Source organism: Nipponia nippon, unplaced genomic scaffold, assembly GCF_047370975.1.
Source record: "Nipponia nippon isolate SJK-2023a ecotype South Korea unplaced genomic scaffold, ASM4737097v1 scaffold_17, whole genome shotgun sequence".
In the NCBI taxonomy this organism is placed as follows: Eukaryota; Metazoa; Chordata; class Aves; order Pelecaniformes; family Threskiornithidae; genus Nipponia; species Nipponia nippon.
In genome coordinates this window covers 8,858,253-8,886,179 of record NW_028262333.1, presented here as the reverse complement: position 1 = coordinate 8,886,179, position 27,927 = coordinate 8,858,253, and the positions used below count along the sequence as shown (strand labels likewise).

Genomic DNA, 27,927 nt, shown 5'->3' with positions numbered 1-27,927 from the left:
CGGAGCGGAGCCGCCGCGCAGGGCGTCCGCGGTGCGCGCAGAGCCGCGGAAGAAGCGCGCCGCGCCATGCGCGACTACGAGGAGGTGACCGCCTTCCTGGGCGAGTGGGGCCGCTTCCAGCGGCTCGTCTTCTTCCTCCTCAGCGCCAGCATCGTCCCCAACGGCTTCAACGGGATGTCGGCCGTCTTCCTGGCCGGCACCCCCGAGCACCGGTGCGCCGTGCCCCGCGGGGCCAACCTGAGCGGCGAGTGGCGGAACGCCAGCATCCCGCTGGAGCTGCGGGGCGGGCGGGAGGAGCCGAGCCGCTGCCGCCGCTACCGCCTGGCCGCGCTCGCCAACTTCTCGGCGCTGGGGCTGCGGCCCGGCTCCGACGTGGAGCTGGGGTCGCTGGAGCAGGAGCCGTGCCTGGACGGCTGGGAGTACAGCCGCGATGTCTACCGCTCCACCATCGTCACTGAGGTGCGCGGCCGCGGAGCCCCCCCCTCCCCGTACCGGTGCCCCCGGGGAGAGGCTGTGCCCGGCCGGGCGGTGGCAGGGCTTTGGCGGGGGTCGTTCTGCCTTCGGGGGGGTGAACCGGGAGCAGCAACCAGCGGGCCAAGTGCCTGGCAGAATGGGTGCGGTGGGACGCGATGCTGCGGGGAGAGGGAGGGATACGTGGGATGAACGGCCCCGGGAGGGGCTGCCCGTCCTTATGATCTGGGCTCTGTTTCCACTGAAACTTCAGCTTGTTTTGTTTGGAGAGGGTTTTTCTGTGGAGGGGGAGGCAAAGGCTGAAAATAGAAGCCCCATAGTTTCCTTCTGCCAGCACGCTGACTGTCCTGGTAAACTTGCCATCTGATGGAATCACTTGTTCCCAGTCTCACTGTGGATGGGGACATGGACACTTTCTGGTAAACACACAAACAGCCTGGCTGGGTCCAGGGCAGTGGTGGGCCCTTGCTGGCCCCGGCACCCCATGCCAGTGCTGCTAGCCACACCAATGTCTTTGGTGGCCGTTGGTGCTGGGTTAGGTGAGTCAGTGCGAGGCAGGTGCCATGGGAGCTGCTGCAGTCTGTGGCACACCGGCTTGCTGCAGCAGGCTCCTGCACAAGCCTGGACCCCAGGCTGCAGCCAAGCTGTGGCTCGGTTGTTAAGACTGTACAATAGCATCATTTGTGCAGCGTGTCTTGTGGGAACGTCGACGGTGATGGGTCATGTAAGCACTTGTTTGTGTTTTCCGGCTGTGCTGCGGTGCCACGGCAGGGACACACAGTCTTTCTGTCTGCCTGCACTGGCAGGGAGCACGGAGCTCTGGTAGAGAAGGAAAACATGATTCCCCTAAAGCTGCAGGGTTGCTGCTGCTCTTTTGTGTTGTGTTAGCAGGGTAAAGGAATAACGGGCTCATCCTCATCCCATGAGCCAGTGTTTGGGTTTGGCAGCTGGCGGGCACTGCAGTCGTTTGGCCAAGCAGTGTGCCCCAGGTAGCCGAGGGACGCCCCGCTCATGCACCGATGGCTCATGCTCCGGCCGCGTGGCACAGCAGGGAGCAGGCATCTGGCCCTCGTCTTGAGTCCCCGTGACTCAGCAGCAACATCTGCCACCAAAGAATGTTGCACGGGGGCACAGCCAGGAAAGGTCCTGACCAAGAGACGCGTGGCTGCGGGTCTGTGGCCCGGGGATGTGGGCGCACAGTCAGGGTCTGTGCCCCAGGGACACAGGGGCAGGGTCTCTGCCAGGGATGTGCGGCCATGGGCTCAGCCGCACCGAAGCATGCGGGGAGGGAGGGGAGCGGGGAATGGCTCCGGGCTAGGGGAGGGCAGGACACGGGCAGGGGATGCCAGCCACCTCTTGTGTGCCAGAAGCGAAGCCATTGGCACATGTGGCACCCGTGTGTGCGTGTCTCTTGCCATTTGTCCTGGCAGTCATGTTCAGTTGCCGGGGATCCCTCACAACACCAAATCAAGGCAGGGGATGCTTGGGAAACTCGTCCTGGTCCTGGCCGTGGGCGAGCTGTAGCGGCAGCCCGGCTGCAGCCCATGTGCTGCACGCAGCCGTGCCCGGCTGTAACCCGTGGGCTGGCACGGCCGTGTGGCAGATGCCTGGTAGCCGCCGCCAGCATGGGCAGTGCCGTGGCGCTCGCTGCCAGGAGGAGGACGGATTATCCCGGGGCGGCCATGAACTCATAATCTGTGGTTTGGAGTTAGCAGTTGCTCTGAGGGAGACAGTAAATGAAGCAAAAGGAGGAGAAATGCTATTCCTCCTTAATGAGCAGCAAACAAATTGTGTTGGCAGATGCCAAACAGGAGCCAGATTTGGATGGGATGCAGCCGTGGCGTTTGCCACGGGGCCTGGGGCATGCCAGAGAGGCAACAGCACATGCAGAGATGGAAACCAAGTGCCAGGTTCCCATCTGTAAGCCAGATGGAAGAGAAGGATACTTGTTATGTTTTAAAATTGTCATGGACATTTGGAAAAAATAGAGAATTTGGTTTTAAAACAAGGAAAACAGGTGCTGATGAAACCCTGAAAAGAAGCAGCTCAGTTAAACTTCAGATGATTATTTTTGTACCCAACATTTTTCTCCGTAGTAGGAAAGACAAGCCAGGACATGCCATCAGGAAACCTCCCTCATAAAACCTCTTCAGTTCAATAACTTAATTGAGGAGCAAAACTTGATGGTACAGGATTAAGCACTGGAGATTTTATTTGATTTGTGCAGTTGCATCAAGTCCTGTTGTTATTGCTGCTTTGAAAGGAAGAGGCCGGGAGATGCCAGCTCAGCACCAGTGTTACTTGGTCTGTGACGAGATGCTAAACCCTGGGAACAGAGGATCCCAAACTCAGTCATCTGCTTGGTCTTAAAATGGAGATGATGGCGGAAAAGTGAATGTGTCCACAGCACAGGTGAAAAAGGCGATCATCAGGCCAGGGTGATGAGAACGAGTCTGGAAGTGTAACGATGAGCAAGGGGAAGTGTGGGGTTAGGTGTGATCCTGCGGCCGAGATGAGGAGGCTGCAGGGTTTCCTTTTGCTTCGTGGGCCTCAGCTGGGCGCCTTGGCAGGCACCCGGGCTGCAGGAGCTCCTTGGCCCTGCTGCCTCCAGGGCAGCTCCCTGTCTGCTGCAGCTCCTCAAGTTGTCCCAATATAAAAATCCCTGTTTTCCACCTAACCAGGTGGCTGCTGCACTGGGTCAGTGCCACCCACGCTTGCACAAGAGGGCTTGAGCCGACCTAGCAGGTCCTGCCCCAAAGCAGGGCTGCTTTTCTCTTGCCACCCCGTCCTGCTTTCTACCATCTGTGCTTTGAAATTAATTTAAACATTAACGTATGTATTTTTGTTACATTGGGGTTTTTTTTTTGTCTGGAACTTAACCTACTTCTGCTTTAATTCCATATAACGGTGCTGAGATCTGACCAAAATTAGAGGTTCAAGCACAAGCACCAGTTTTGCTCTCCAAAGCGAGGCATTAGCATCCAGTTAATTCCCTTGGGCCAGGTTGTCTTCCAGCACCGCTCCCCAGGCACACACTCGCTGGGCTGCTCGCCGCTACCAGGGCATGGCACGTACGCCAGGCACCATCGCAGGACCACTGCGAAGGGCAGAGCGAGGGCCGAAGGCTTTGCTGGGGCTGCTTGCCTCTCGCCTGTGTTACCCTGCTCAGCTCCCCGGTCCCAGCCCTGCCACTGACTTCTCAGTGAAGGCAGAAACCAGCAGCTTTTGGGACTGGCAGAGGTGAGAAGCTGAATATGAAGTGTTGTGGTTTGAAGGCGTCTGAAGGATTTTTCTGTTCCCTCATGGCTTTTCCTAGCAGCGGTGAGCAGCCCGGCCCAACCCTGGTAGCCCGCCCAGTGGTTGGGCATGGAGGTGTCTGTGCTCATCACTTGTGCGCTGAGCGGAGCCGGTCTCATCGCTGGACGTGGTGCCCGGGGTGCAACATGGAGGGGGCAGCTCACCCTGCTGCTGCAGTCAGGGCAACTGGTGAAGATTTTTTGATGTCTCTTGAGCTGTTCGTCTTCAGATTTGCTTTTAGAAACAAGGTCAGATTTTCCCTGGTTTACAGCCTCGGCCATTTACACAAGGCTCTGCTAGTGTTTTCTTCTCTGATGTGAATGGGCTGATACTCAGGATGGTTAATTATCCATTTCGGATTGAGAACTCGGGCGGTAGGGTCACTTTGGGCAGCCAGGGCACCTTCTCCAGCAGTTTGTTCTTCAGAAAGCATCTCCATCCATAGTGTTCCCACTGGCGGTGCCTGGCAGAATTGACTCTTCCAGGAGCTGGTAGCTGGGAGCTTGTGGGAAAGGGTTGGAGAGATTTGATGGTAATAAAGTGATTTAACAGTGGTCTTGATCAGCTCTTATTCCTAGCATTCAAAGCACTTGCTTGGAAGCTTATGTGAACTTTGCTCTCCAGTATGCGTAGCCAGGGACATTACCGAATTACTTATTTTCTGGTTAATGAGTAATTATTCCAGTACAGACAGTTTGGAAGTTGTAGCTGTAGGTAGTTTAGCTGTGGCTGGGCTGTAGCTCCTGTGCCCATGGTGTGTGTGGCACTGGCTGTGATGGATGCAGCCTCTGAGGAAGAGGTCAAATAAGTTAAATTTCATTTTTTTTCCCCAAGGAAAAAATGTGAGGAGTCAGCGTGCAATGAATACCTTAAAGCTCTATACATTGAAGCACAAGTGAAATCTTACCCTGTCGACGCATGCTTCATCACTGTGCAGCACCAGGGCTTGAGCCTTCATCAGAGCAAGCGCCTTTGGGGAGGGGAGGCGAGGCTGGCGTTTTGGGAGAAGACGAGGTGTACCTATAGAGCAGGGCTGTATAGATCATCGCCCAGGTCCCGCGTGCTGTGGGTGGTATTGGCTCTAAAATAGGCGGTGTGCTTTTTTCACTCAGCAGCTTCAGGTATCCTTGGAGTCAGACGGATTTGATGTGTTTGTGCATTTTCTGGTCAAATACAGCGAGTTCCTGTAGACAGCCACCCCTCTCCAGCCAGCCGGCTGCTGCCTGCTGTTTACCATATCCTGCAAATCTTAAAGACTCAACCCCGTATAGTCAATTTTTGCTGTCTGTGCAGTATGTCATGGGAAAATGTAGAGTGAACAGCTGGGTAGGAGGCATTTGGCACCAAGGAAACACAGGAAGCAATTCAGTTTCATGGGCAAGTTATTATTTAGCTGGGTTTATTTTGCAGCCAAAGTGCCTTTGGCATGGTGGAGGCATTTTAAAAATGTTGACCCTTAACCTTGAGCGACTGAAGTCTAAAGGTCTGGGAGCAGGCGCTGCGCTGGTGGCCCCAAGGCAGGGTGCTCAGCGCCCAAGTAATTCATAATAGTCTGAGTCAGCTGCAAATTCTGCCACCTCGTTAGACACTGGCTTTCCCGGAGTGGGGAAAGGGAGGTGCAGGAGGACGTGGCAAAGTGTCTCTGTCATGTGGGGTGAGCCTGGCCGGCATGGAGCTGCCACAGCTCCCGCAGCCTGCAGAGCAGCCCCTCTGCTGCCGTTCCCTCGTCCCTGCTTGCGCTTTGTAAAGAAACTCTTGCTTTTAATGCATGTTTCCTGATGCTGAGTTTTGCTTTGTTTTAAATATGGACCTTGATTTCCACCAGGTTTCTTTACAGAAATCTGTTTTCTTTGACATGTGAAACAGATCCCTGTATATATTTTTCACGACTAGCATCCCTGAATGTATTGGAGCCCTACTGACCCGCACGCTCCCATCCACCGTGTCAAACACAGCGAAGATAAACGCAGGTGCATGGCCAGATGGGCCTACACCTCACCACCTCTCCCGTCCCAGCAGGGACAAGAAAATATTTTACAGAAATGGCTGCCATAGGTTTCTTTTAGTTGTTAATCAGATTTAAGTATTGGAGGGACGTTTCAGTCTGCAAATCTCCATATTCCCATGTTAAAGACTCTGTGTGTTTCTCGGAAAGAGGCATGGGCTGCGTTTTGAAGCTCAGTTCATCTTTTTGTCACGTAGCTGGTGTTACTTTGCAAGCTGGCTGGAGGGGCAGAGGTATTGGCTCCCCACCGCTGGCGGTGTACCTTCATTCTGCCTGAAAATAGGCATTGATTGCCTCTGCTTCCTCAGTTATAGTCCAGAGCAAACTGCATTGAACTACACCACATCCCTCCTTGCTCTGGGGTTTACTACTTGTTCTTCTGCAGCAGCAGCAGAAGTGAAGCCCAGCTGCCAACCCATCGGCTGTTGGGTTTGGTTTTGGCAGGACTTGCAGTGCTGTCAGATGGCATCTGGGTCTCTTTGTAATGCAAAAGTTCCTCCTTTTTGTTGCCTGCAGCTGAGCTGAGGAGCCTGAGCAGCCCAGAGAGGAGGTTTCTGCTCCACCACCCCTGCCTTTGCCTGGGCTCGGCCACCGCTTGCTAAGATGGCTCAGCCCATCCGTTCCCTGGGCACAGGGTGAGTGCTGGTGCCAATGATGTCCCCCGCTCTCTGACAGCATGGCTAATTATTAAAATCATGCTATACTTTGATCTATGATCTAAATAGCTTTGTGGTAGAATTATCTAATCTGTGACTGACATGTTTGAAGTCTATCCATAAGCACCCCTGGCAAGCATCCATTAACCGGGAGATTAGTCACTGGGATGGGAGCAGGCCGTGGCAGAAACACGCTCCGCTGTAACTTTGGTGGACGGAGACTCATGATGCTGTTTATATTTTTTTAAACCTTGTCTGGGGTTACGAGCGGCTTTAGGTGGAAGTTTCCACGCTGGCTCCTGTCCTAAGCCTCCAGCCCCAGGCGGGTCCGGTCGCGAGGCTGAGTGATGGGCAGTGAGTCAGCCCTGCAGGTTGTGAGGATGGAAAGGAATTTGGAGACACATCAGTGTGGGAAAAGAGCTTTTATTCTGTGCATCTTCTTGCATATGTCTTGTTGAACCCAGAAATTAGAGAAATGCAGCAGTTTTTGTGCTGGCAGAGGTCAGGTAAACTGGAAACCATCCCTAGCCAGGGATGGGGCAGTCTCCTGCCTGTCTCCCTCCATCGCTCTGCCTTTCTGGTGGGGAGCATCTCGGGCCATGGGGAGCCAGGTCCTGGGTGTTGGGGGGCCTGGCAGGTGCGTGGGGGGGAGATTGTGCAGGAAATGGGGCCAGGGCAGCCCCCGGGCTGCACGCACCGACTGCCCATCGGGTTTGGCAGTGCTGCTGCTCACCCACTTCAGAGGTGGTGGGGTCCCATCAGACGGCTGCCAGTGTTTCAGCCTGATGGGGCTTGCCTGGGGAGGCAACCTCTTTCCCTTTTTTTGTGCTTTAAGCAGGGCGTTCCAGCAGCAACCTTCACTGTTAAAACAGTGCCAGCGATGGGTGGAAATGTAGGTGTGGGGAAACTAGATTAAATTACATGGAAATGTGTGTGTCTCCAGCCAATAACCCCTCTGCCTGGATGAGGCTCGACGCAGCGTTGCGGCTGCGTCTGAGCGCGGGCCCTTCTCTTGCAGTGGAATCTGGTGTGCGAGGATGACTGGAAAGCCCCGCTGACCACCTCCCTCTTCTTCGTGGGGGTCCTCATCGGCTCCTTCATCTCGGGACAGCTCTCAGACAGGTAACGCCACTGCTCCCGCTCCGCTCGTGCACAGAGCAGGGCAGACCTGGTGCCATGGCTGATGTGTGTGTTCTTAAGAGGCGTAAGGGAGTTAAAGGTACAGTTCTCTGAGTTTTGATCAAAATGAGATAACTGGCCTGGCTTTTTCAAAAATCCCAACCTTGATCTTCTACCCCAGGCATAGGATTACTGCCTCTTGGGTGCTTTAGGAGACCAAGAGCTGATCTCTGCAAGGAGCCCACGTGGCTGCTTTGCAGATTGATGTGGTGGTTTTCACTTCACAACCACATTTGTTTCTTTATCCGGCCTTTGTAGTTGTTTAAAAGATGTTGTTCTTTGTCAGATGCTAACTGACAGTCCATTCTTAGAGCTGCAGGATAGAAACTTCTCCTTTGAATGGAAGCTCTGCATAGAAGAGATGGTTTGCTGGAAATAAAGTATGCATATCCAAGAGGAAGAAAAAAAGATAACCTGTAAATGGATAGCAATCATGTCATACCATCTAAGTAGATGCAAAACATCAAGAAAACATTATAGACACTTGACAATTATCTCAGCAGTATTGAACTTCTGGCCTTACTAGTGTCAAATGCAGAATATATGTTATATATGTTCCTTCTGTGAATCTCTGCTTCCCTCTTTATACATCCCTTAGCGGTTTTTTTCCATATCATTATGGCAGGGTCTCAAATACTGCTTTGATGACTGCCTCTTAGTGAGGAGTTCGTAAGAGTTTTGGCGCTCTTCAGGGTGTTTAGCAGAGGGGTTTCAAAACTCAATGGGAGTCTTAATCCTAAAGCCTCCAGCACTAAATTCCATGTGATCTGAATTTAATCTCCTGACTCCTGCCCCTGGTGCAGAAGTCAGTCAGTGTTACTGTTTGAAAGGGAGACGAGATAATCACTAAATCCCGCTGGTGCCATGTGCCCACTGGGAGCATCTGAGAAAGCATGCGTGGCCCAGCGGCAGTGCGGCTGGTCAGCTGCCCGATAGCCCGGTCACCTTCTAGCGTGAGCTATTCGTTGAATTTTTTTTTTAATGGTTTGTCAGTAAAGGGGTATGCTCTGAGCCTGTACCTGAGCCATCTCCCCTGTGCTGCTGCAGAAACCTTTCCTAAGTCAAGGGCTGCTGCAGGCAGCCAGCAATGCAGCCCGTGCAGCATCCGTGCAGAGGGCAGCGTGCCCTGGGCCAGCACGCGGGCGTGCAAACCCGTATGTAAGCTTGCTCTTACCTTTCCATAAGAAAATGCTACGTACTTCTAATGCAGACAAGTGGGTGAGAGAAAGGGTGCAATATGTATGGCAACTCAGAGAGACCGAAACCAGCTGATAAAGCTATTGAAGAGATTCAAAGTGTAATGGTGTTGCAACGTATAGATGCCAGTAGCCTAAATGCCATCATTTCCTAACTTTCGGCCATGTGCCTTGCAATCTTCAGGTGGCTCTCACTTACGTACTGTTGTCTAGTCTCTTTGGTCCCTGTCTAGTGGCTCCCAGAAGTTTCTGCTCTTAATTTTTCTTCTTGGTTTATTTCCTGGGTGTTGGAAATTTTACTTATTTCTTTTTAGTGCTTATGAAAATGATACATAAAATTCTTTAAAATTAATGAAACTTCAGGTTGTTCTGAGCTGCATCTCTTGAGGTTGGATATTTGTGCTCCCTCGTGCTCTCTTATATAGCCCTGCTCCGTAAATAAATGCTGTTTCAATAATGCTCTCCTTTATCTTTTGCAAAAGGTTTGGCAGGAAGAACATCCTTTTTTCGACAATGGCCGTGCAGACTGGCTTCAGCTTCCTGCAGATCTTCTCTACCAGCTGGGAGATGTTCACAGTGCTCTTTCTCATAGTGGGAATGGGACAGATCTCTAACTACGTGGTGGCCTTCATACTGGGTATGAATATGTCTGCATTAGATTAAATGCTTGCTTAATGTACTGTTACTTTTTTTCTCTGAACAATTCCTAATTTAGGCCAATATGATTTCTTTGCTCTTGGATACTTCAGGCCTACACTTTCTACAGGTTTAGAGAAAAAGATGAGAGCAGGAAACCTCTAAATAAAGATCCATTTCCCTCCTCTTTGGAGAAGACGTTGCAGGGTTTGTTATCAGAAGCAGCAGGTCTGAGATAGAGAAGGCATTTGGGTTCCTCCCTGCCCCTCCACCCCTTTGCAGAGGGGTTCCTGCATACCTGGGTGCAAAGCCTTGGAGCAAACCAGCGTTTCCAGGCACAGCAAATGTGGGGGGACCAGAGCGGAGGAGCTGGGCGGGTGTCAGAGCCCCGTTAGCCATAAAGTCACCAGTCTTGGTGCCGAGGTTAGTGATAAAGTCCCTAATTTTAGAGGCCAAGGTTTGTTTTGTTTTCTATGGGCAGTGCAGGAAGAAAGAGCCAGCGGCCGCAGGGAGGCTGCACAGCTGCAGTCGCTGCCCAGGGACCCTGTGGGAAAGGGGAACCCGCAGAATGTCTTGCTAGTCACAGGGTTTTCAGGAAGGGCAACTGCAGGGGTGAATTACTGGGATGACTGATGCAAGCCTTGGGGAGGAGCTGGGATTTGCAAGAGCTGTCTTTAAAATACGCATGTATATGTTTATGTCAGCTTTTAAACCAATCGTGTCAAAATTACAATTTGTAGATCGTAATGTGAGCTAGTCTAAATTAAAACCGTATACTAATAGTTAATGCTGCTCTTTCCTACCCCATGAGGCTTTAACAGGGTAAAAATAGAGCAGAAGAGCACGATATGAAATCAGTGCTATGGAGGGGATACAGCTTCGCGTCCCCAGGCAGCTGTGAGTCACCGCAAGCGGCAAGTGGCGGAGGGAGGATTAAGTAGGTCAGGCTGTCAGCGGGGAGATCCCTTGCCATTGCCATCACCACTGCTCCCTCCATCCTGGTAGTTAACTCTTGTGTGGAGCTGATGGAGCCGGAGCGAACACCCGCTGTGGGAATGCTGGGAGGTATGGCACTGGGTCAGGAGTGCTGGCTTCTGAAGCACATGGGATTTGTGTAGCATGAGCCCCTCTAATGGGGTACGGGATCTGATCAGACAGGAATTTAGCTCCGCAGCTCCCCCAGGAACATGGAGCAGTGCTGGATGCAGATCAGGACGCTGCCTCAGCACTCAGCAGAGGCAAAGCTGCGGGGGGGGTCCAGAGCACCCCACTAGCCAAATGTCCCCACTACTGAGAGAGAGGACTGGGTCTCCCAAAGCAATGTTAGGTTTGTTTAATTGCACAGCTGCAATTTGATGGTACTTTACCCCTTGTGTTGTCTCTTCTGCCATCCTGTTTTCTGTGGAGTTGTTGCAGCAGTGCTGACTCCCTGGGAGCGGAGAGGCAGGTGCCTCGGGCACTCGCTGTGCTGCTGGCCGTTCCCCCGGCAGCCTTGATGCTGTTACTAAGGGCAGGATTAATCTAAACTAACTTAGACACTAGCTTCCTAATTTAAGCAAGTCGTCAGCCACCTGCCATCGGTAAGGAGGGAGGCACTGAGGGAGGATGGTCCTTCCCACCCTACACTGTGTAGCTGCGTGGTCGGCGTGCCCCGATGGGTGCCCCAGCCTCTGCCCATGGCAAGGCAAACCCAGGAGCTTCCAGGAAGCTGCACATGACAGAGGTGCTGGATAGGAGAATATACGTACGAAAAGAAAAGTAACTCCTTAAGAAAGCCCATCCTGATTAAGGGATGCACTGGAGATGCTTCCCTTGTTTCATCCGACAGCAGTCAGGGCTGTGACCTGCACTCAGGAGGGGAGCAGTGACACCGGCACGTATAAAGTCCTCATTGATGCTGGCTGTGCTGCAGCCCTGGCACCCTCCATCCCCAAGTGGGGCATTTTTTTTTTTTTTTCAAGTGGCCACCTCAGCACAGGTTTCTCCTGTCGTTCCAGCTTTCAGCATCCAAACCTGTGTTGCCTCCCCATGCGTAGCTCAGACCCTGTTCCAGCATCCTCAGCCACCCGGGCTCTTCCTGCCCGTTGCACTATTGCTGCCCACCTTCATGAGAATAGTTTTCCCCCTAAGCTGTAGAGATTTTTTTTTTTTCCCAACCATGTCCTGTGAAATTTCTCTCTGCAGCATTTTTCCTTAGCTTTAGGCCTCAATTGTTTTCAGTGCTCAAAACTGTTGTGTTCAAGTTCTGGAACTGTAAAACACTATGTAGGTTTGTGAAGGCGTGTTGGTAGCGTCCCAGAACTGTTATTGCCTGGCCAGCAGGAGGGAGGAGAGGCAGGAGAGAAGATAATTGTAGTTGAAAGATGTCATCTCTATTAGCTTTGGATTGCCACAAATTATAACGTAACATTTAACAGGTATGAACCAATGTTTCAAGTATCAGACCTCTCCAAGAGAGCCCCTATAAACAAGAGCAATCAGTAGAGAAAGATGGTATAATTTATCCCCACACACCATTTCAATCCCTAGGAGTTCTTATCTTCAGCTTTCTCACTGTGACTTTATTCAGTTACTCCAAGTTTCTAAAATGAAAATTCAGGTAGCTATCAAATAGGATTTTTTTTTTTTGTCTTGGGTATTTTTTCCATTTTCTCTGCAATATTAAATGTTGGAGTTCTTACCACGCTACATAACCAAAATATACTCTCCAGGCTTCCTGAGACCCTCCTGTTTTCTCAGTGTCATTTGCTTTTTAATTAAGTCTGTATCAAACTGGGGGAGTTATGGCCCTTGCGGGGCTCCTGATGGAGAGGAGACCTCTGTAGACCCAGGGCTCAGAGCTCAACAAGAATTGAGGTGGACCTGAGGTCATCCATGGATTTTGATAAGCAGTGGCTAGGGATTTCATTGGAAACGAAATTAGGTGCTCTTGAAGGCTTACAACAGTCTCAATTTTTATTACTAGATATTAGGTTGCCACTAGGCTGCACATGACGCAGTGGTTGTAGGATGCTTCCATTGACTGCTGCCTGGCTTACTGGATCAGTAGCGTTATTAGAAGACGGCATCTTCCCTGGTTGTGTCCTACAGCCCGTGATGTGCCGGTGCGACATTCCAGCCTTCTGTTCCAAAAAGTAAATGTGACATTTGTTCCCACCTCACTGTAAATTCACGTCTTTCCATCCTGTGTCAGTCCACAGACCTGCTCTCCTCCAGAAGTGCTCAGCAATGAACTGCACCTTAAATCCCAAATGGGTTTAGTGGGGAAGCAGGCTATGTCCTAGCCGAGCATGCTGGGAAGGCTCCTGAAAGTCTGCTGCCCATTCCCCAGGCCTGCCCTTATCTGTCTCAGACAATGCATTAATCAAAGCAAACAGAAGTTGCTCCTTTATCTGAAGGTCCCCGATAATCCCAGCAGCTTTTCTGTACCGGGTGGGTCCCTGCTGTGCTGCAGGTGACCTCTGCTATCGCTGGTGCTGGCACTGCGGAGCAGCCCAGGTCTTCTCTGCCCTCCCACAAACTGCTGGGTAGGACAGAAGCAGATTTGCCAAGCAGGGAGAAGGACCAGGGAGGAGTGAAGGTCCTTCAGGTCCTCACAACTCTTTCAGTTCACCCAATAGTTTGGCTGGGGTTAGTGTACAGTCGTGGAACTCAGTATTTTGGAAATGAGGCTAATGGAGATAACTGAAATCCTCTCTGCTCAGTCCTTCCCATGAGGAGAGGACATTATGAGCTGTTTAATGCAGCTGGAATGTATGGGACTTGCTGCTGCGGGGAAGTACTGCAGTGCCAAGCAACATTTGGGCTTTAAACATACATTCAAGTTACTGCTCATCAGCTGAGCTGCTTTAACTGCCCGGGTGCACGTTCTTAGGCTGACACAGAGGACAAAACACGTAACGTAAACTCTTTCGCTCCAAGCTCAGCCTCTTTGCAGGTACGCACTAGTTGACCACCAGGCTTGGTCCCGTCCCCGCAGTACTCCCGGTACCGCAGCGGCTTCATGCCTTTACGCTTGCATCTGCCTCTGACCGCGGGTGGGAGCTGGACTGGGTGCTCCGTCATCCAGTACTGGGATTCCTTCATCTCTGTGTCCTTGGGGCAAACCACAGAGGGTTCATGTTTCACCGTGTGTTTCCACATGGTAGCCTTCATTTTCTGCTCCCCACTCATGTAAACTCCTGGCAGATGTGAACAAGAAGACTTTGTTAAAAGGACACTGTCAGCTGTTTCTCTTTTACTTTGCCGGCCTTTGCAGCAGAGAACTTGCTGAACCGTGGGTCTCTGAATCCTCTGCTAGATCTGTGAGCAAATACTGATGGTAATAACATAGACACTGCATAGATGTTGCCATTACAACTACGTTTAGCATTGAAAACGCTTTTGTATCAGACTCTGCCAGACTGCTGGGGCACTGGAAGAGCCCAAATGGTGCTGGTCCCGTGGGTGCTTCAATGGCAGCTCCAAGGGAAGAAAAATCTGGAGGAACCTCCCCCCAGATTAATAGCACCGTGATGATGATCATCTCTTGGACCATTACTCCTTGACAATGTCCCTTTAAGTATTATAAGAGAAACCACTCTTTTCTAAGATTGTTTAGCTTTTTTGTAAATGCAGTAAAGTAATGATTGAAAAGAAAGAGTTAAAATGCTAATCCAACCTCCCTTGTTTTAAACAGGAACAGAAATTCTTGGCAAATCAGTTCGTATTGTATTCTCTACATTAGGAGTTTGCATATTTTTTGCAATTGGCTACATGTTGCTGCCACTGTTTGCTTACTTCATCAGAGACTGGCGGATGCTGCTGCTGGCGCTCACTGTCCCGGGGCTGTTCTGCATCCCGCTCTGGTGGTGAGTGCCCCTGCGCTGCGAGGCCACGCTCCCCACCTCCCCTCCCCGCCTGATGCTCTCCCGCACCGGGTACTGGGTAATGGCAGGGTGTCGGGGGGTCCTGTTTCTCCTCTTTGGTTGTTTTTTTTTTTTCTATTTGCCATGTGAGGAGGCTTTGCCTTGAGGCAGGAGTTGAGGGGATTTTTTGTTCGGGGTATTTTTGCCAGCTTTAAGTCAAGTTAACTACGTGCAGAGCCTCGGTGGTGCTGGCCGTGTGCTTGAAGGCACTTTTTCACCAGGTTTCCAGAGCAGCTTGGGAATTCTATATTTGACTCCTAACTCTGGACACTGTTAACCACCTCTAGGTTTACCCCCGTATTACCATTGGGTGATTCATTCTAACTTTTCTTCCTTGCTTTCTTTAAGCCATTTGTAAATGCAGATTCACCTGCTGATTGGTATTAAAATCTCAGGGAAAGGCTGAGCCCCTTCACTTGGCATGCAGCACCTGGCAGTTTATTGCACGTAGTGCCATTAAGCAGTTCATTGCACTAGATGCCATTAAGCAGAGGCGTTGGCCGGCAGAGCTCGCAGGGCCAGCCCTCTCCCACGGGCTCTGCGTGCCAGGAGCTGTGTGTCCTCCCAGGCTTTGCTTTGGCTGCTGGAGCAGAACTTTGATTTGTGAGCTCCTTCAGCCCATAGTAACTCTGTCTGGCTAAGCCAAAGTTTGGCTCTTCCTTACCCTGCTCCTCCGAGCCATCCCACACTGTCTTCTTGGTGGCTGAGTCCATGTTTTCTTTCATCTTTCCATTGCACTCACCCACTCCTGCTCTAATGCACTGGTGGACATGTAGGTGCACCCGCACTTGCCCATGGATGCTCTGCCCTGGGGGACTGAAAAAACAGTTTTGGAAAACTCCCTGCTCTTCCCAGCTGGACAGAAGCATTGAAGAAGGGCAGATATCCTTGTTTCATTGCTGCCTAGGTCATCTGTTGTTTCCTGAAGAGATAGGTGTTTAGAAAATAGGAAGGGAAAGGCAAGGTATCATTCACACCCTTAAAATAAGGATAATTTACAATAAAAAGAGTTCCTTCCTTTCATATTAGTCTTATCTGGGGAACTCCGTTCTTCTTATTATCTTGAAACAGTTATACCTATGAGATTAATGTCTTTATCACAATTAAGTGATTTAGACCCACTCTTCTATAGTCTAAAAAACCTCCTGCAGACCTCAGTCTTGTCAGAAGTCTCTGCTGATCGTTTTGGCTTGCGTTGGTTTTTTTTGTTTTAGTCCTCAAACCAAACCAAACCTTTAAAATGGTTTTCAGCTCCACTTCTGCTATCATCTGACTTCGAAGATAGTCTGATTCTATTTAAAGGTTAATTTGCTTATTTAACTTGAAACGTTTCAAACTCCTTCAACATGGTGGCATTTCCCTCCGCACCAAGCAGCTGCTCTTTGGGGAGGTTGGTTTTGGGTGGAAGCCTCTCACATGTCTGCTATAGAACAGGCACTGTGAGGCACATGAAATTTGTCCCCAAGGCATGGCTTCAGAGTCCTGCTTTGAAATGTATTTGGTGGGAACTTCCATGCTTTTCAAGAGCATACATCGTAAAGCATGCCAAAAATTTCCAGGGATGGCGCTTCCAGTCTGGGGCTAATGTGGTGGTAGATGGGGATCAAGGTGCACTGGCAAAGCTGTGCCAAGGCAGATTGGTATTAGCTGGCATTTGGGCATCTGGGCCCACTGCTTCCACGGGCAACGTGATTGCGCATCCCACTGCTCTGTGCCATAGTTGCTCTTTTATTCATTCCTCTTCCAAATTCTCCACAAGGTTCCCAGCATCGTCTCTGCAGTCTTGTGTTCCTCAGCTTGCCCACAAAGAAGAGCAGTGGAGACAGCTCACCTCATGGGAAGTCACATTAGTGGTTGAACAATCTGACATAAATCATCTGACGCCGAAACTGTTGACATGGCTTTGGGTCAGTCCTTTAGGGAGTTCATCAGAAAAGGAATGTCTGACCTGCTTTTTTTCCAAGGAGAGGAAAAAGTGCTGCTGGCTGAAGGGAGGAAGGTAGCATCTGTTAAGACCAAAGGATTTAGTTAAGGAAAGGTGAGATTTTCTGTCCTGTGTTTGGTGTTAATTCACTCAACACGTGCCTGGAATTGATTAGAAAATGTCATCAACTCTGCAAGGGGACACTGCCATTGTCCTCTGCCTGGGAGAGCCTGCCTCAGAGTTGTGGTAAAATTGTGAGGTTTGTGTATAAGGTTCCTGTGACACAGAGCCTTTAAATATAACTGGTGCATATTTAAAGCATTGACACATTGTGTGCAGTTTCCTAAGAGTATTTTTGCTCAGCACTGGTTAAGCTACCGCCATCTTTGCTGTCTATCTGGTGACATCTGTTTTTTTTCTGGTGCACATCAATTATTCCTTAAAAAACAACCACCCAGGACAAGGGCCCAAGTGTGCATCTACTTCAGCATGAGAATAAACACATGGCACATATTTGAATTCTCCCACTGATCCCAGTGGGATAAATGCATGAATTACATTGCCCACATGCCTCTCTGCTGACTGTCTTCTGCTGCAAGTAATCTGTGAGATGAGAGCGTAACTCATAAAAACGATACATGTGTTTTTAATAACGTTTTACTTTTGTGAAAATGTTGAGTCATTTATTCTGAAACTTATTGCAGGATCATTCCTGAATCCCCTCGGTGGCTGATCTCCCAAGGAAGATATAAGGAGGCAGAAGTTATTATCCAAAAGGCTGCAAAAATAAATGGCGTTCCAGCCCCAGCCGTGCTTTTCGACACCGCGGAGGTATGTTTCATACGTCCTGGTACTTGACCTCGATGGCAGTTTCCCCCTTTGGCCAGTTGACTTGTTGGGAAATGCCAGCAGAGAAATGGTTTGCACCAGCAGCTCTTAGAGGCTGGCAGTGATAGTTGGCATGAGGTAAGTGCTGGGTTAGCAAGTTCAAAATGAGAAGCCAGAGGGAGGGTTTTATTTGTTTGCTTTTTACAGTAAAATTCTCTTCCTCAGCAGTGGTTGGTTGTGGTTTTCAGAGCAAGGGTGACCCAGATTGCTTCATCCCTTGGGCACTGAGAAGACCCGAGGAAGATGTGTTTGTCCCCATTTCAGCTTGGTGCAGTATTAGCGATTTGCAGTTTAACAGCATCCCTTTGCAGCGGGGGGCTGTGCAGGGGACCCTAAATCGGCACCCACGTGTGCCAGGGCTGCGTGGAGCCCCGAGGAACTCCTCAGGTTGCACAAACCAGCCAAAGCACCCGAGTGCTACAAGGGCACTTGAAAACCATGACGGTAGCGAAGGTGGTGAAGAACATTAAGCTCTTCTTCAGGCCTGTTTTTTTCTTGTGTTTCATATTTATTGGTTAAAAGGAGAAAGCCTAGCACAAGCCTAGCCCCACAGCAAGCCAGGGAGCAGCGCGGCCGCAGCGGGATGGCCGGTTCTTGTGCTCATCTCCCCCTCTAGTGGCTCTTCCCTCGCCGGAGGCTCCTGCTGAAGAACCACAGACATTTTTCTTGTGCCAAGAAACCAGCAACACTTCCAGCCTTGCATCAGCAATGACCGCGTGTCTGTGTGCCAGATCTTACTTTCCTGCATTATACTAGCACCTGCATTTTATGTCTCCTGATGTCTCCTGATAGAGCAGAAAGCAAAGCGCTGCGTGCTCCTTTGCGGGATCTGCAGGAGAGAGCTGCTGCATGCTGCACCTCCTGTGGGCAGGATCCATCTGTTGAATGTCATGCTTACGTTTTGGCTGAGCTGCTGAAGATCTCTTTTCCAAGTGTATGTTCTAATGTAAATTGAAGTGCGTGTTCCAGCTATGGGAAGCTCATCCTACAGAAACCATGGAAAAGCACTTTCCTTACTTCACAGCCAGAGTTCAGACGTCTTTCATACTGGACATGACTTTTTCAGGCTCCAGCACGTGACTTTGCTTTTCATCACTTGTGTATTTTTGAGACCAAGCAGCAGCTCAGCTGTCCTTTACTTCATGGGAATCTTGTGTGCCATAAGCGTCCATCCACAAAAGCCTGAGGATGACGTTTGCATGTTAAGCCCTCTGTTGGAAGTATTTTTCAAATAGTGCTAGAAAGATATTCCTCGGAAACCATCCTTTCTTCCTAGGAAAGGAAAACTTCTGGGTAGCCCCATAGGGAGGGCCAGGGTGGTTCGCTCTTTGGGCTTGGGGGGAAGCCTGGCCACGAGGGCTGGCTTTGCCCTGGCGAGGGCTCCCCGTGCAGGCAGAAGAGCACCCTCACGCCATCCAAAAGATTCCTGCTTCAAGCCTCAGACTGGACCCTCTGTCTCTGATCCGGGGTGGTGGATGCTCCTGTGATGTGCCCTGGACACCTCACTGAGCTCTGGGTGCCGGCAGGCAGGCAGCAAAACTGGGTGGTTTGCTGCATTTATTTCACAACGCTTGTGGAGGTTGAACAGAAGAGTTGAGTGGACAGTGCACAGAAAAATGCCTTTGGTAATGAGGTTACTCCTGGAAGTACTGTGTGAGATCCTTAAGGAAATGTTAATGAATCTTTCTTGTCAGCTGATACTCCTTTTTAATTAGTCAGCATGGTGCAGTCGTCTCAGTGCTACCTTTTTTTTAACAAAAAACTGGAAACTACCACGAGTACAGCTGGGTGCAGAGACAAGCTCTACCTAAGGACTGCCCTCCCTGGTGCAGAAGTGGCCCTTGGGCTGGCTAGTTATCCCCTGATAGAGTCGTAACTTCATAACTGCCCAAACGTGTGGGTATGCAGAGGTTGTTTTGCTCTTAGGTGTGTGGGAATTTTTTTGGTTTTGTTTTCCTCTTTCCTTCAGATGCAGGATTCGAAGCCTCAGCAGCAGCAGAAGGCTATCCTTCTGGACCTATTTCGAACCCGAAACATTGCAACTATTACTATTATGTCATTACTTTTGTGGTAAGGAAATGTGTATTCCTAAAGTACCCAGGCAATAGAACAATTTCTGATTTGAGGGCACGTGCCACAGGTTTAGATGATAAGTCTCAGCCTCAGAGCCCATCTACACACGGTTCTTGGCCTGTACATGGCCCTCAATGTCCTTGCACCCGCACTGCATTAATACACAAGAGTACGGAGACAGTAGCCTCGACTCAGATGTAAAATAGTTAGGAAACTATATGTAACAACTTGTGTATTTTAAATTCTGTTGCTTTTTGGTTTGTTTTTTTTTTTTTAAGAAGCTCCCATCTCTGTTTGAAGAGAAATGTCCTTCTTGAAGCAGAGGCAGCAACTCAGTAACATAACAAGAACCAGACCCATGGCCAGCGTTTTTGTTCTGTGTCTGTGCAGTGCCCATCTCAGTGAGATCCTGGTCCCTGCCTGGGCAGCCACGAGGAATGAGGACCCAATAATACCATATAGACAAACCGGGACCCTTTTCTGTACTTATTTCCCCCGGCAGAAAGGAACTGGCCAGCACACTTGGCATGCCATAGTAAGGCACTCTTGAGATTTGAAACCCGAACATCCAGCTCTCTCGTGAAGATTAAATAAGATGTAACGGAACTGCTGAGGGTGGGAGATCCTGTCACTGGAGTTGGCTACAAGTAGGAACGTAGTTGGCATGGGAAGCTTTCAAGAGTTATTTCATTGTGCTGTTAATGAGTCCGTTGCAGTGAAAAGCCTTTGTGAATGACGTCCACAAAGCCTTTTACTTGGTATAGTGTATGCAGGAAGGACAGAGAAATCAGAGGTCTCTTCAAGCCGCTGTGGATATGATCACTGGAAGGGATGACAGAATTAGAAAGATGGGGTTGCCACTGAGAGTTTTTTTAAGCCACGATGCCTGTGGCGACGTGTTGCAACATCCTATTTTTGTAACAACATCTGAGGCAACACAGAAGTCGTTCAGACACCGCCTGGAATCATTTGGTGTTGTTGCTTTTCTCAGGTTTTTCACATCAGTTGGTTACTTTGGCCTGTCCCTCAGCACTCCAAACTGGCATGGAAGTGCCTACATCAACTGTTTCCTCTCGGCTGTTATTGAAGTTCCAGCTTACGTGATTGCCTGGCTTCTCCTCCGCTCCTTCCCTCGGCGCTACTCCTTATCTGGCACCCTGTTTCTAGGGGGAGGTGTTGTCCTCTTCATTCAGCTGGTTCCTGCAGGTACAAGAATCAATACATGACTTAAGGATATAAAATGTTAGCAATATTTTATGGTACTGTCTAATAGTTCTGTAAAATTACTGGAAACCACCATCAAATTTAGAATTTGAGGTCAAGTTTATGCTGACCACCTCCAGCCATGGTGAATTTTTTTATATGCGTATGTGTATGCTGAGTCATGCACGGCGCTCATTTATTGTGTCAAATTACTGAGCTTTTTATAGTCCAGGGGAACCAGCTTGTAAAATGAGAGCCAAAAGTGTACTGTGATTTATCTGGTTGTGCATAGAGGCTAAAAAAACCTGCAAGTCTTCCAGATTTCACTGTGTGTAAACCTCCGCAGGTTTTTTGTAAAACAGGGGTGGATTTAAGCTTGCGCTTTGTTGTTGTATAATCCAGAATTTTGTTCCATTTCAAGAATGCTGTTTTACTGGGAGAGGACCAAAATCTGAGAAGTACAAAATAACCTGAGCTAACATTATGCTCAGTGGGAAGTCTGGAGCCAAGTCATCTAGGAATGGGGCTAATACATTGTATAATTAAAAAAAAAACCCAAACTTGAAACCGCTAGGAAGAAAACAGTGATACAATCTTTGGGATGTAGAAGAAATACAAGAAATAAGCACAAGGTCTTGTTTATTCACCTTGATTTTATTTTTTTCCCCTCCAGATCTTAATGTTCTGTCCGTTGGCCTGGTGATGCTTGGAAAATTTGGCATCACAGCTGCGTTTTCAATGCTTTACGTCTACGATGTGGAGCTATATCCAACACTAGTGCGAAACATGGCAGTCGGAGCTACTTCCACAGCTTCCAGGCTGGGCAGCATCATTGCTCCTTACTTTGTTTACCTGGGTGAGACATTTTGCGTTTCTTGCCTTGTGCTACACAACTGCTCAGAAAAGTTTTCAGAGCTTCTGCAGTGCAGCCTCAGCTTTAAGTCCCTTCATTTGCTGTCTTTTAAGTCCCTTCTCTCATCTTGGGTCTGAGTTCTCTGTCAAACACCGTAGCAATGAAGTGGAGCTCCTTGGGTTCCACAAAAGAATCAGGCACTTTTTTCCTTTATTGAGGCTAGGGCCTGTTCGTACAGCACCAGAGCGGGTCCGAGCTGGTCCAAGACAATGGCGGTGTTTATAAACCGTGCAAGCGGAGTGGTTGGGATGATAATTGGTCACATCTTGGCAATGGGCTTTACCCCTGGGACACCAGTTAGTTTCCCAGGGGAGTGTGACAAGAAGCAATCTAGCAAGTTAAGTGCCAGTAGGAAGTTCATTGCATTGTACTCTTCATGCGCATCCCGAGATGGGTATGTCAGGAGCAGATGAACCAGACAGGAATCCAAACATCCCCTGAATCTGTGCTGTCTAAAGCAATACATGGAAAACATGCAGATTAAGCAGCACAAGAGTGTGTTTAATTGTGACCTTCATGATTTTTTTTTTGAGTTACTAAGCCAGGTACCTCGGCACTCATTTTGCTTTTTCTTATTGGTCATGGCTTGGTCTGCAAGCAGAATTACTGATTTCCTCATAGACTCTTTTTTTGACACTTATTACCATCACATTCTGAGTGCTGCAAAAATATTAATTGATAATTTTTTTTTTAAAGTACACAGAAATGATCCTCATGTTGCAGACAGGAAGGGGTGACAGAGATTAGGGGATTTAAGGGTGGAAGTATCTGTGAATACCGGCTGCTCAGTCCAGCGCTCAATCTCCCGTTTCTTTCACTCGCACATGATTTATTTCCTTCTGCCATCACTGGACCCACTGCAGCTCTCCCCTGCAGCTAACGAGTTTTGTTTTCTGCTGAGACCTTTGATACAAAATGAGTGTGGCTGCTGACTCTGGCGGAGCGTTGCTGGTGTATTGCTAAGGGGTTAATGCTGCTTCACCATGGCAGGAAAGGGGAGAGGAGACTACTGTCGGTAGCTCACCTGTGTTGTCTCACCTCTACATTCCAGTGTGACTGTCACACACTGTACCAAAAATGATGAAAATAATAGTCTTTATTTCATACTCGTACAATGCAAATGTAAAGTAAAAGGGACAGCATGACTGTGATGCTCCTTAGGGTCTTCAGTCTCCGTTGCAGCACAGGTAACAGTAATAGAGAGATGTAGACAGGATAAAGTTTTTACTGTTTGTTTTGGGTTTTTTTCTCCCAGGTTTCCATAGGCTCAGCCTTTAAAACATCTTGTTCCAGTCATCGGAATAGTTTCCTAAATTTTAGGAGGTTTTTAGGAGAAACTCGTCAGCTGCTGATATTTGCTACAGCTAAATTAGGACCTTGCAGTTCATCCAGCTCATGAACACAGGAGAGATCGAATCACAGCTTTGGCTCTATGTGAAATACCCAGGGGTCTTCACTTTAATCCTACTTTATTCCATACATTATAAAGCATACTGCTCTATCCCAACTAAAAAATAAAGCTGTCAAGTCCAGTTTAGTACTTTCTCTACCTTAAATACTTTAATTCCTAGCTAATCCCTTTACTGAAAGACCTTTTCATTGCTGTGCTATTGTGACTTGAAGATCTTGCATCCTGCCCAGCCACATGTGCACTAGCTTCAGGCTGCTGGCAGGGGCCGCTGCCTTCTAGTCCAAAATAATATTCTGAGTAGACCAAGGTCAGAGCCTCCTGTCTGTCACAGAGGCCTGATGCTTTCTCCCCTTGCAATAAGGAAGGTATTTAAGGATTCCACCTGTTAATGGTCCACTAGTCTGAAATTGGCCTGTTCAGCTGCCATCAGTCCCTTCCCTTCTTTTGCACAAGATCAGCAGGATGCACAATCCCAGGCAGCGGATGAGTGCTTCGTTGCTTATGAGCATTTTTATTCCCTCACATCAAATTCTTTAACTGAGGATTTGGTTCCAGATGACAGTGTAGTACTGAAAACTCCAGCAGTGATCCCAGCAGAGCTGTTACCTTGCAGAGATGTTGGCTATCCCAGTTGAAAATGTACAAAAAAACCTATTAGCTGCTACACAAACATGGGGGATGGTATGAAACTGATGGTAGGTGGTGACCATCTTAGGGTGCACGTTGTAGTTTTAAAATTGAAAAATCCCTTTGTTTGCTAGCAGATACCAGATGTAGCTCAGTTTTGGAGTCACCTTTGGTATTTATGAAGATTTCAGCTAATTATTGCAAAGTAATTCTGCATTACAGTGATGTCTAGAATACAAATTTTACATGAGTTCATTGATCGTGGACATATAAGCATTGGTGTCGTGTCCTGTGTTCTGTCAGGTGCCTATGACAGATTCCTACCATATATCCTGATGGGAAGCCTGACTGTGCTGATTGGGATCCTCACCCTGTTTCTCCCGGAGAGCTACGGCAATCCCCTGCCTGAGAGCTTTGAGCAGATGCTGAAGGTGAAATGGTAAGGCGGCTGTCATTCATCCCATGCTTCGCAAGAATTCAGGACCTCTTTCTACATAGTCCCTTTTCACAATCAGTAAACATGTTTCATCAGATCCACTGCAAAACATCAAAGCTCTCAATGTGCCCTTTAGATTTTTTGGGGGGTTGTTAATTTGACAGACAATGACATTATGCAGTTTCTCCAGAGTCTCCGAACCTGAGAGCTGATGCGCTTGAAAGTGGGCACTTGCAAATCAAGGCTGACCTTCACATCACCTTGACACTGTTCCTTCATATCTCCCAACACCTTCCATCCTTTGACATCATTCACTCTCCTTAATTCTTCATTCAAACTATTCAGTTAGTAGGATGATTTACATTACAAAACACTTTACTCTTTCAGTGTAAATTCATTAGGTATTACTCCAGATTAAACACAGGATTTCAATATTCTAGCCTCTAATTATTATAGCCTCTGGAGACATGCCAGGACAGCTTTTCTCCTGGTTTATTTTGTTTAGCTATAAGCAGTGACACTTCTCTTGCCCCACCACCATTGCTATTTAGGGTACCCTGAGTAAACATCTCCACTGAAATCCGTGCGCGTACATTATAGTGCTGGGGCAGTGGAGATGGCCAGTGTTTGCAAGTTACTGTCATGGGAGCAGCAGGGGGAAACTGAATTAGCCAAAGTGCCGCTGCATAGCTACCATCCAGCTTAGTGAGAATTTGTACTGGAACAGAATTTGCCCTTATAAGCAGTAATCGCTTGAAAAAGATGGAATTGCCTGTATCTAATTCCTGGTTGGTATAAGGAGCTGTCATTATGCTTCCAGAATAAGAAGAATTCTTGGGACAGGTTCCTTGAGAAGGGCGTGCTTGTGTTTATCACAGTTAGGGACTTCTTGTATGTCTGACCTATGGCTTTTCGGCTTTGCAGTTGACGAACTGTAGCTAGAAATCCGAAAGTCAAACCAGATTCCCTTCGCCAGCTTCTTGCATAGACTGAAGGAACTGAATTACGTTCAAGTTCCAAGTGGTGTTTGCTGCACTGCTTCTGCCATCCGGAAAGGCATCTTTTACAGAGCACTTGGTTTTTTCCTAATGTTTATATTAGTAGCGTAACGTGGTTGTTTTAGCGGTGCTAATTAGGAGGGTGTCTGATGTAAAATGTTCTCTAGCTTCTCAGTCTTTTACTTGCTTTCAGTTTCAGAAATGGGCAACAAACCACTGGCATTAGGAATTCAAAGGAGAGTCCTAAAATGCTGGTAACACCCTTGTGAAGAAGGACGCACACTCTCAGAGGGGCTGAAAGAAGATGATCTTCTCAAAATGCATTTCCTGCCAGAGGAAAACAAATAAAACCCAACAGTCAGTGCTGCTGCACCATAGTAGTTATCCCCTGTGCTACTGTACCCAAAAACATAGTTTACTGAACAGATGCCGTCTACTCCCATAGGATTCTCAGTCTGTAATTCAGTGTCCTGATACCTGGGGTTTGTCAGCACATACAGTCCCTCTTGAGAAGTGGGGGCCTGCCTGTGCTAATAAACACGATTTGAGGAGTGAGCTAGAAATGATCCTTAGGAATAATAACAGCGATGACTCCAGTCAGTCAGGTACTCAATGAAAGCTGCTTAGAGGTAAAAAAAGATAGCAAACATAATGCTGGTGTTTTTTCTCACTGTGAGTATTGACTGGATGAAGGGGAGCTGGGTGTCTGTCTTTGAAAATCTCAGCACACGCCCCTAAAGGAAAGATCCCAGCCTCTTTTGAAATCTGTGACCAAAGCCCGATAGACTAAGTGGGATCAGAATTTAGTTGTAGCAAAGCAGATATAGACTTCACTGTAAGGACATGGTTTTTAAACAAGACATCGGAGTATCTTTTGATGTCGCTTGCTTTTCCCAGGACCTGGGATCTACTCCTGATCCACTTGTCCCTGTAAAAGCTGATTTTTTTTCATAACGCCTCAGCCTGCTGAAATCCTTGGGCTTCATGAATGTTCAGTGTCTTTGGGGATGGGGGCAAGCTTTTAACACCGAGTAAGGACTACAGCTTGCTGACCTTCTGATGAGCCATGCCCACTTTCAAAAGAAACATGGGCTTTAGCAAGTCAATGATCCTATCCACACATGCCATGCAGTTTTAGCTTTCAGTTTTTTCATGATGTATTGGCATAAGCATTTTTTTTTAGATCTTTGGATTTTTTTTCCAAAGCATTTAATTTCTCCTTTGAATATATACCATATTGTTCTGTACCTCCAAAGAAAGCTCATTGCAGTTTCAAAAGCCTCCACAAAACCTTTGTACCATTTACAAATTTAAAGGGATTTGATGCTCACAAAAAGCTGATGTTCTGTACTGCAGATGTTCACCTGCAACTGTTAAAAATGGAAAAGGACTAATTTGGGACCACGTTTTTTTCAAAACAAAAAAAAAGCCAACAAAGCCATTGTTTTGTTTTTCAAATCCTACAGGTTATGTATGCATTTTTTAAAAGTTCAGCAAAGATAGATTGGATAAAAACTCAAACGTAGAGCTTAGAGTTGTGCTACTACTGTTATATGAACACTACATAGTTTGAAAAAAACTATAATACCTTTTATTTTTCTATTTATTGGCTGTGCATGCACTTCTTGGCCACATAAAATCTATCAATCAGACCTGGTAGACTGATTTTTATCCTCTATAAATAACCATTAGCCATGATTCACCTTCTGTAAGGGCCAACAAAAGCACGCTGTCTCCTCTCTAATGTGAAGTTCATGGCAAGGTGTCTTGTGCTGGCACCTGGCACAGGAATGAGGGTCTCCCTGTAAGTTCAAGCACAAGTATAAAGCTTTATAACATTTAAATGCAAGGAACTTGTGCAATTATTTCAAGCTGCTCTTTGGGATGCGGAAATACTATTTACTTTTGTATTAATTTTCTGCAGTTATCCTTTTGCCATAAATGTAATGTGGCATGAGGCAACCATTATCCTGTGACCCCTGATGTTCTCATCCCTTCTCAAGCTGGAATTTCTCTAACAGCAGCAGTATTTAATCTTGTTTTTACTTATTACAAAGTTAATCTATAGAATAGCTGTTAAGACATAACTAAATTTCTCAACAAAGCCTTTAAATCAGCGTAGGACAGGTTTGAGGACTTGGTTAAATATAGGTGGCCATATTTTTATGAAGATTTTTATATTAAGTTGATACTTATTTTATATGATCGTAGGCTTGGGTATTTCTAAAAGGTACATATTTTTGTACTCTTGAACTTTGTAGTATCTTAAAAACTAGTTTTCCTTTTTTAAATAAGAAAAAGGGTTGTGTTTTTCTTTAAAATAACTTGTTTTAATCAGTCCCATTTTTCTTGCTTATACCATTGATCTCAAGCTAGTGTCACATTTTAGTATTTTTAATGGGAGATTTAAAAAAAAAAACTTTCATAAGAGTGGAATGCCTTTCTGAAAAGTATGTGATGTTGTTATAAGGCCTTATGGTGTCTGAGCGTAGTAAAAATGAGAAAAGGAGATATCTTCAGCTGATGAAACATTCACAAGGAGAATTTCTGTCCTCTGCCAGTATCTTTCCCAGGCTCGAATAGGGATTTCTGATAAAACCCAAAGAGCAATAGTCTGCAGAGGAATCAAACAGGGCTGAATCCGGAGGGCAGGAGTGCCCATTTCTGCCGAGCTACTATTTTTTTAATTGTACAGCTGAAGAAGGCAGCACTGGTTTAGTAGCTATTGGCGGAAATCAGATTTATTGCTAGTGAGCTATTTAAGCCTCTCACTGCAATCTTCAGTGAGTTTTCTGTGTGTCAGATACGCGGCGGGGCTCAGTACGGGACCGGTGTGCTGCCACGCAGCTGGGGGATGCCTGTAAGGCTCTGTCCTGGGGATGGGAGGGAAGCACCAGCTGGATCGCTCCCGCCGACCGCGGAGGCCAGTGCGCTGTGCCTCATCTGTCACCTATGTCACGTTTACTTGGGTCTCTCTGTGCAACCTTTGATCCTCAGCTGGCTTATTGGATCTGCTAAAGCATAAGTGAAACTGCAGTAATTGTCACTCGTTAACTTCTGTCTTCATTGTAATAAAAATGTGCACTGGCAGTACAATAAAAATGTAA

The 27,927-nt window shown here is 47.9% G+C and overlaps 1 protein-coding gene across 1 annotated transcript; it reads left to right on the top strand.

Moving 5' to 3' along the window:
- Positions 1 to 27,927, top strand: LOC104012049 (solute carrier family 22 member 4). Its single transcript, XM_009464390.2, has 10 exons — positions 1 to 459; positions 7,448 to 7,551; positions 9,287 to 9,441; positions 14,119 to 14,290; positions 16,976 to 17,102; positions 19,129 to 19,229; positions 20,224 to 20,438; positions 21,109 to 21,291; positions 23,690 to 23,825; positions 25,014 to 27,927. Exons 1-10 carry the CDS (start codon positions 67 to 69, stop codon positions 25,087 to 25,089), a joined length of 1,662 nt encoding a protein of 553 aa, XP_009462665.2. The 5' UTR covers positions 1 to 66; the 3' UTR covers positions 25,090 to 27,927.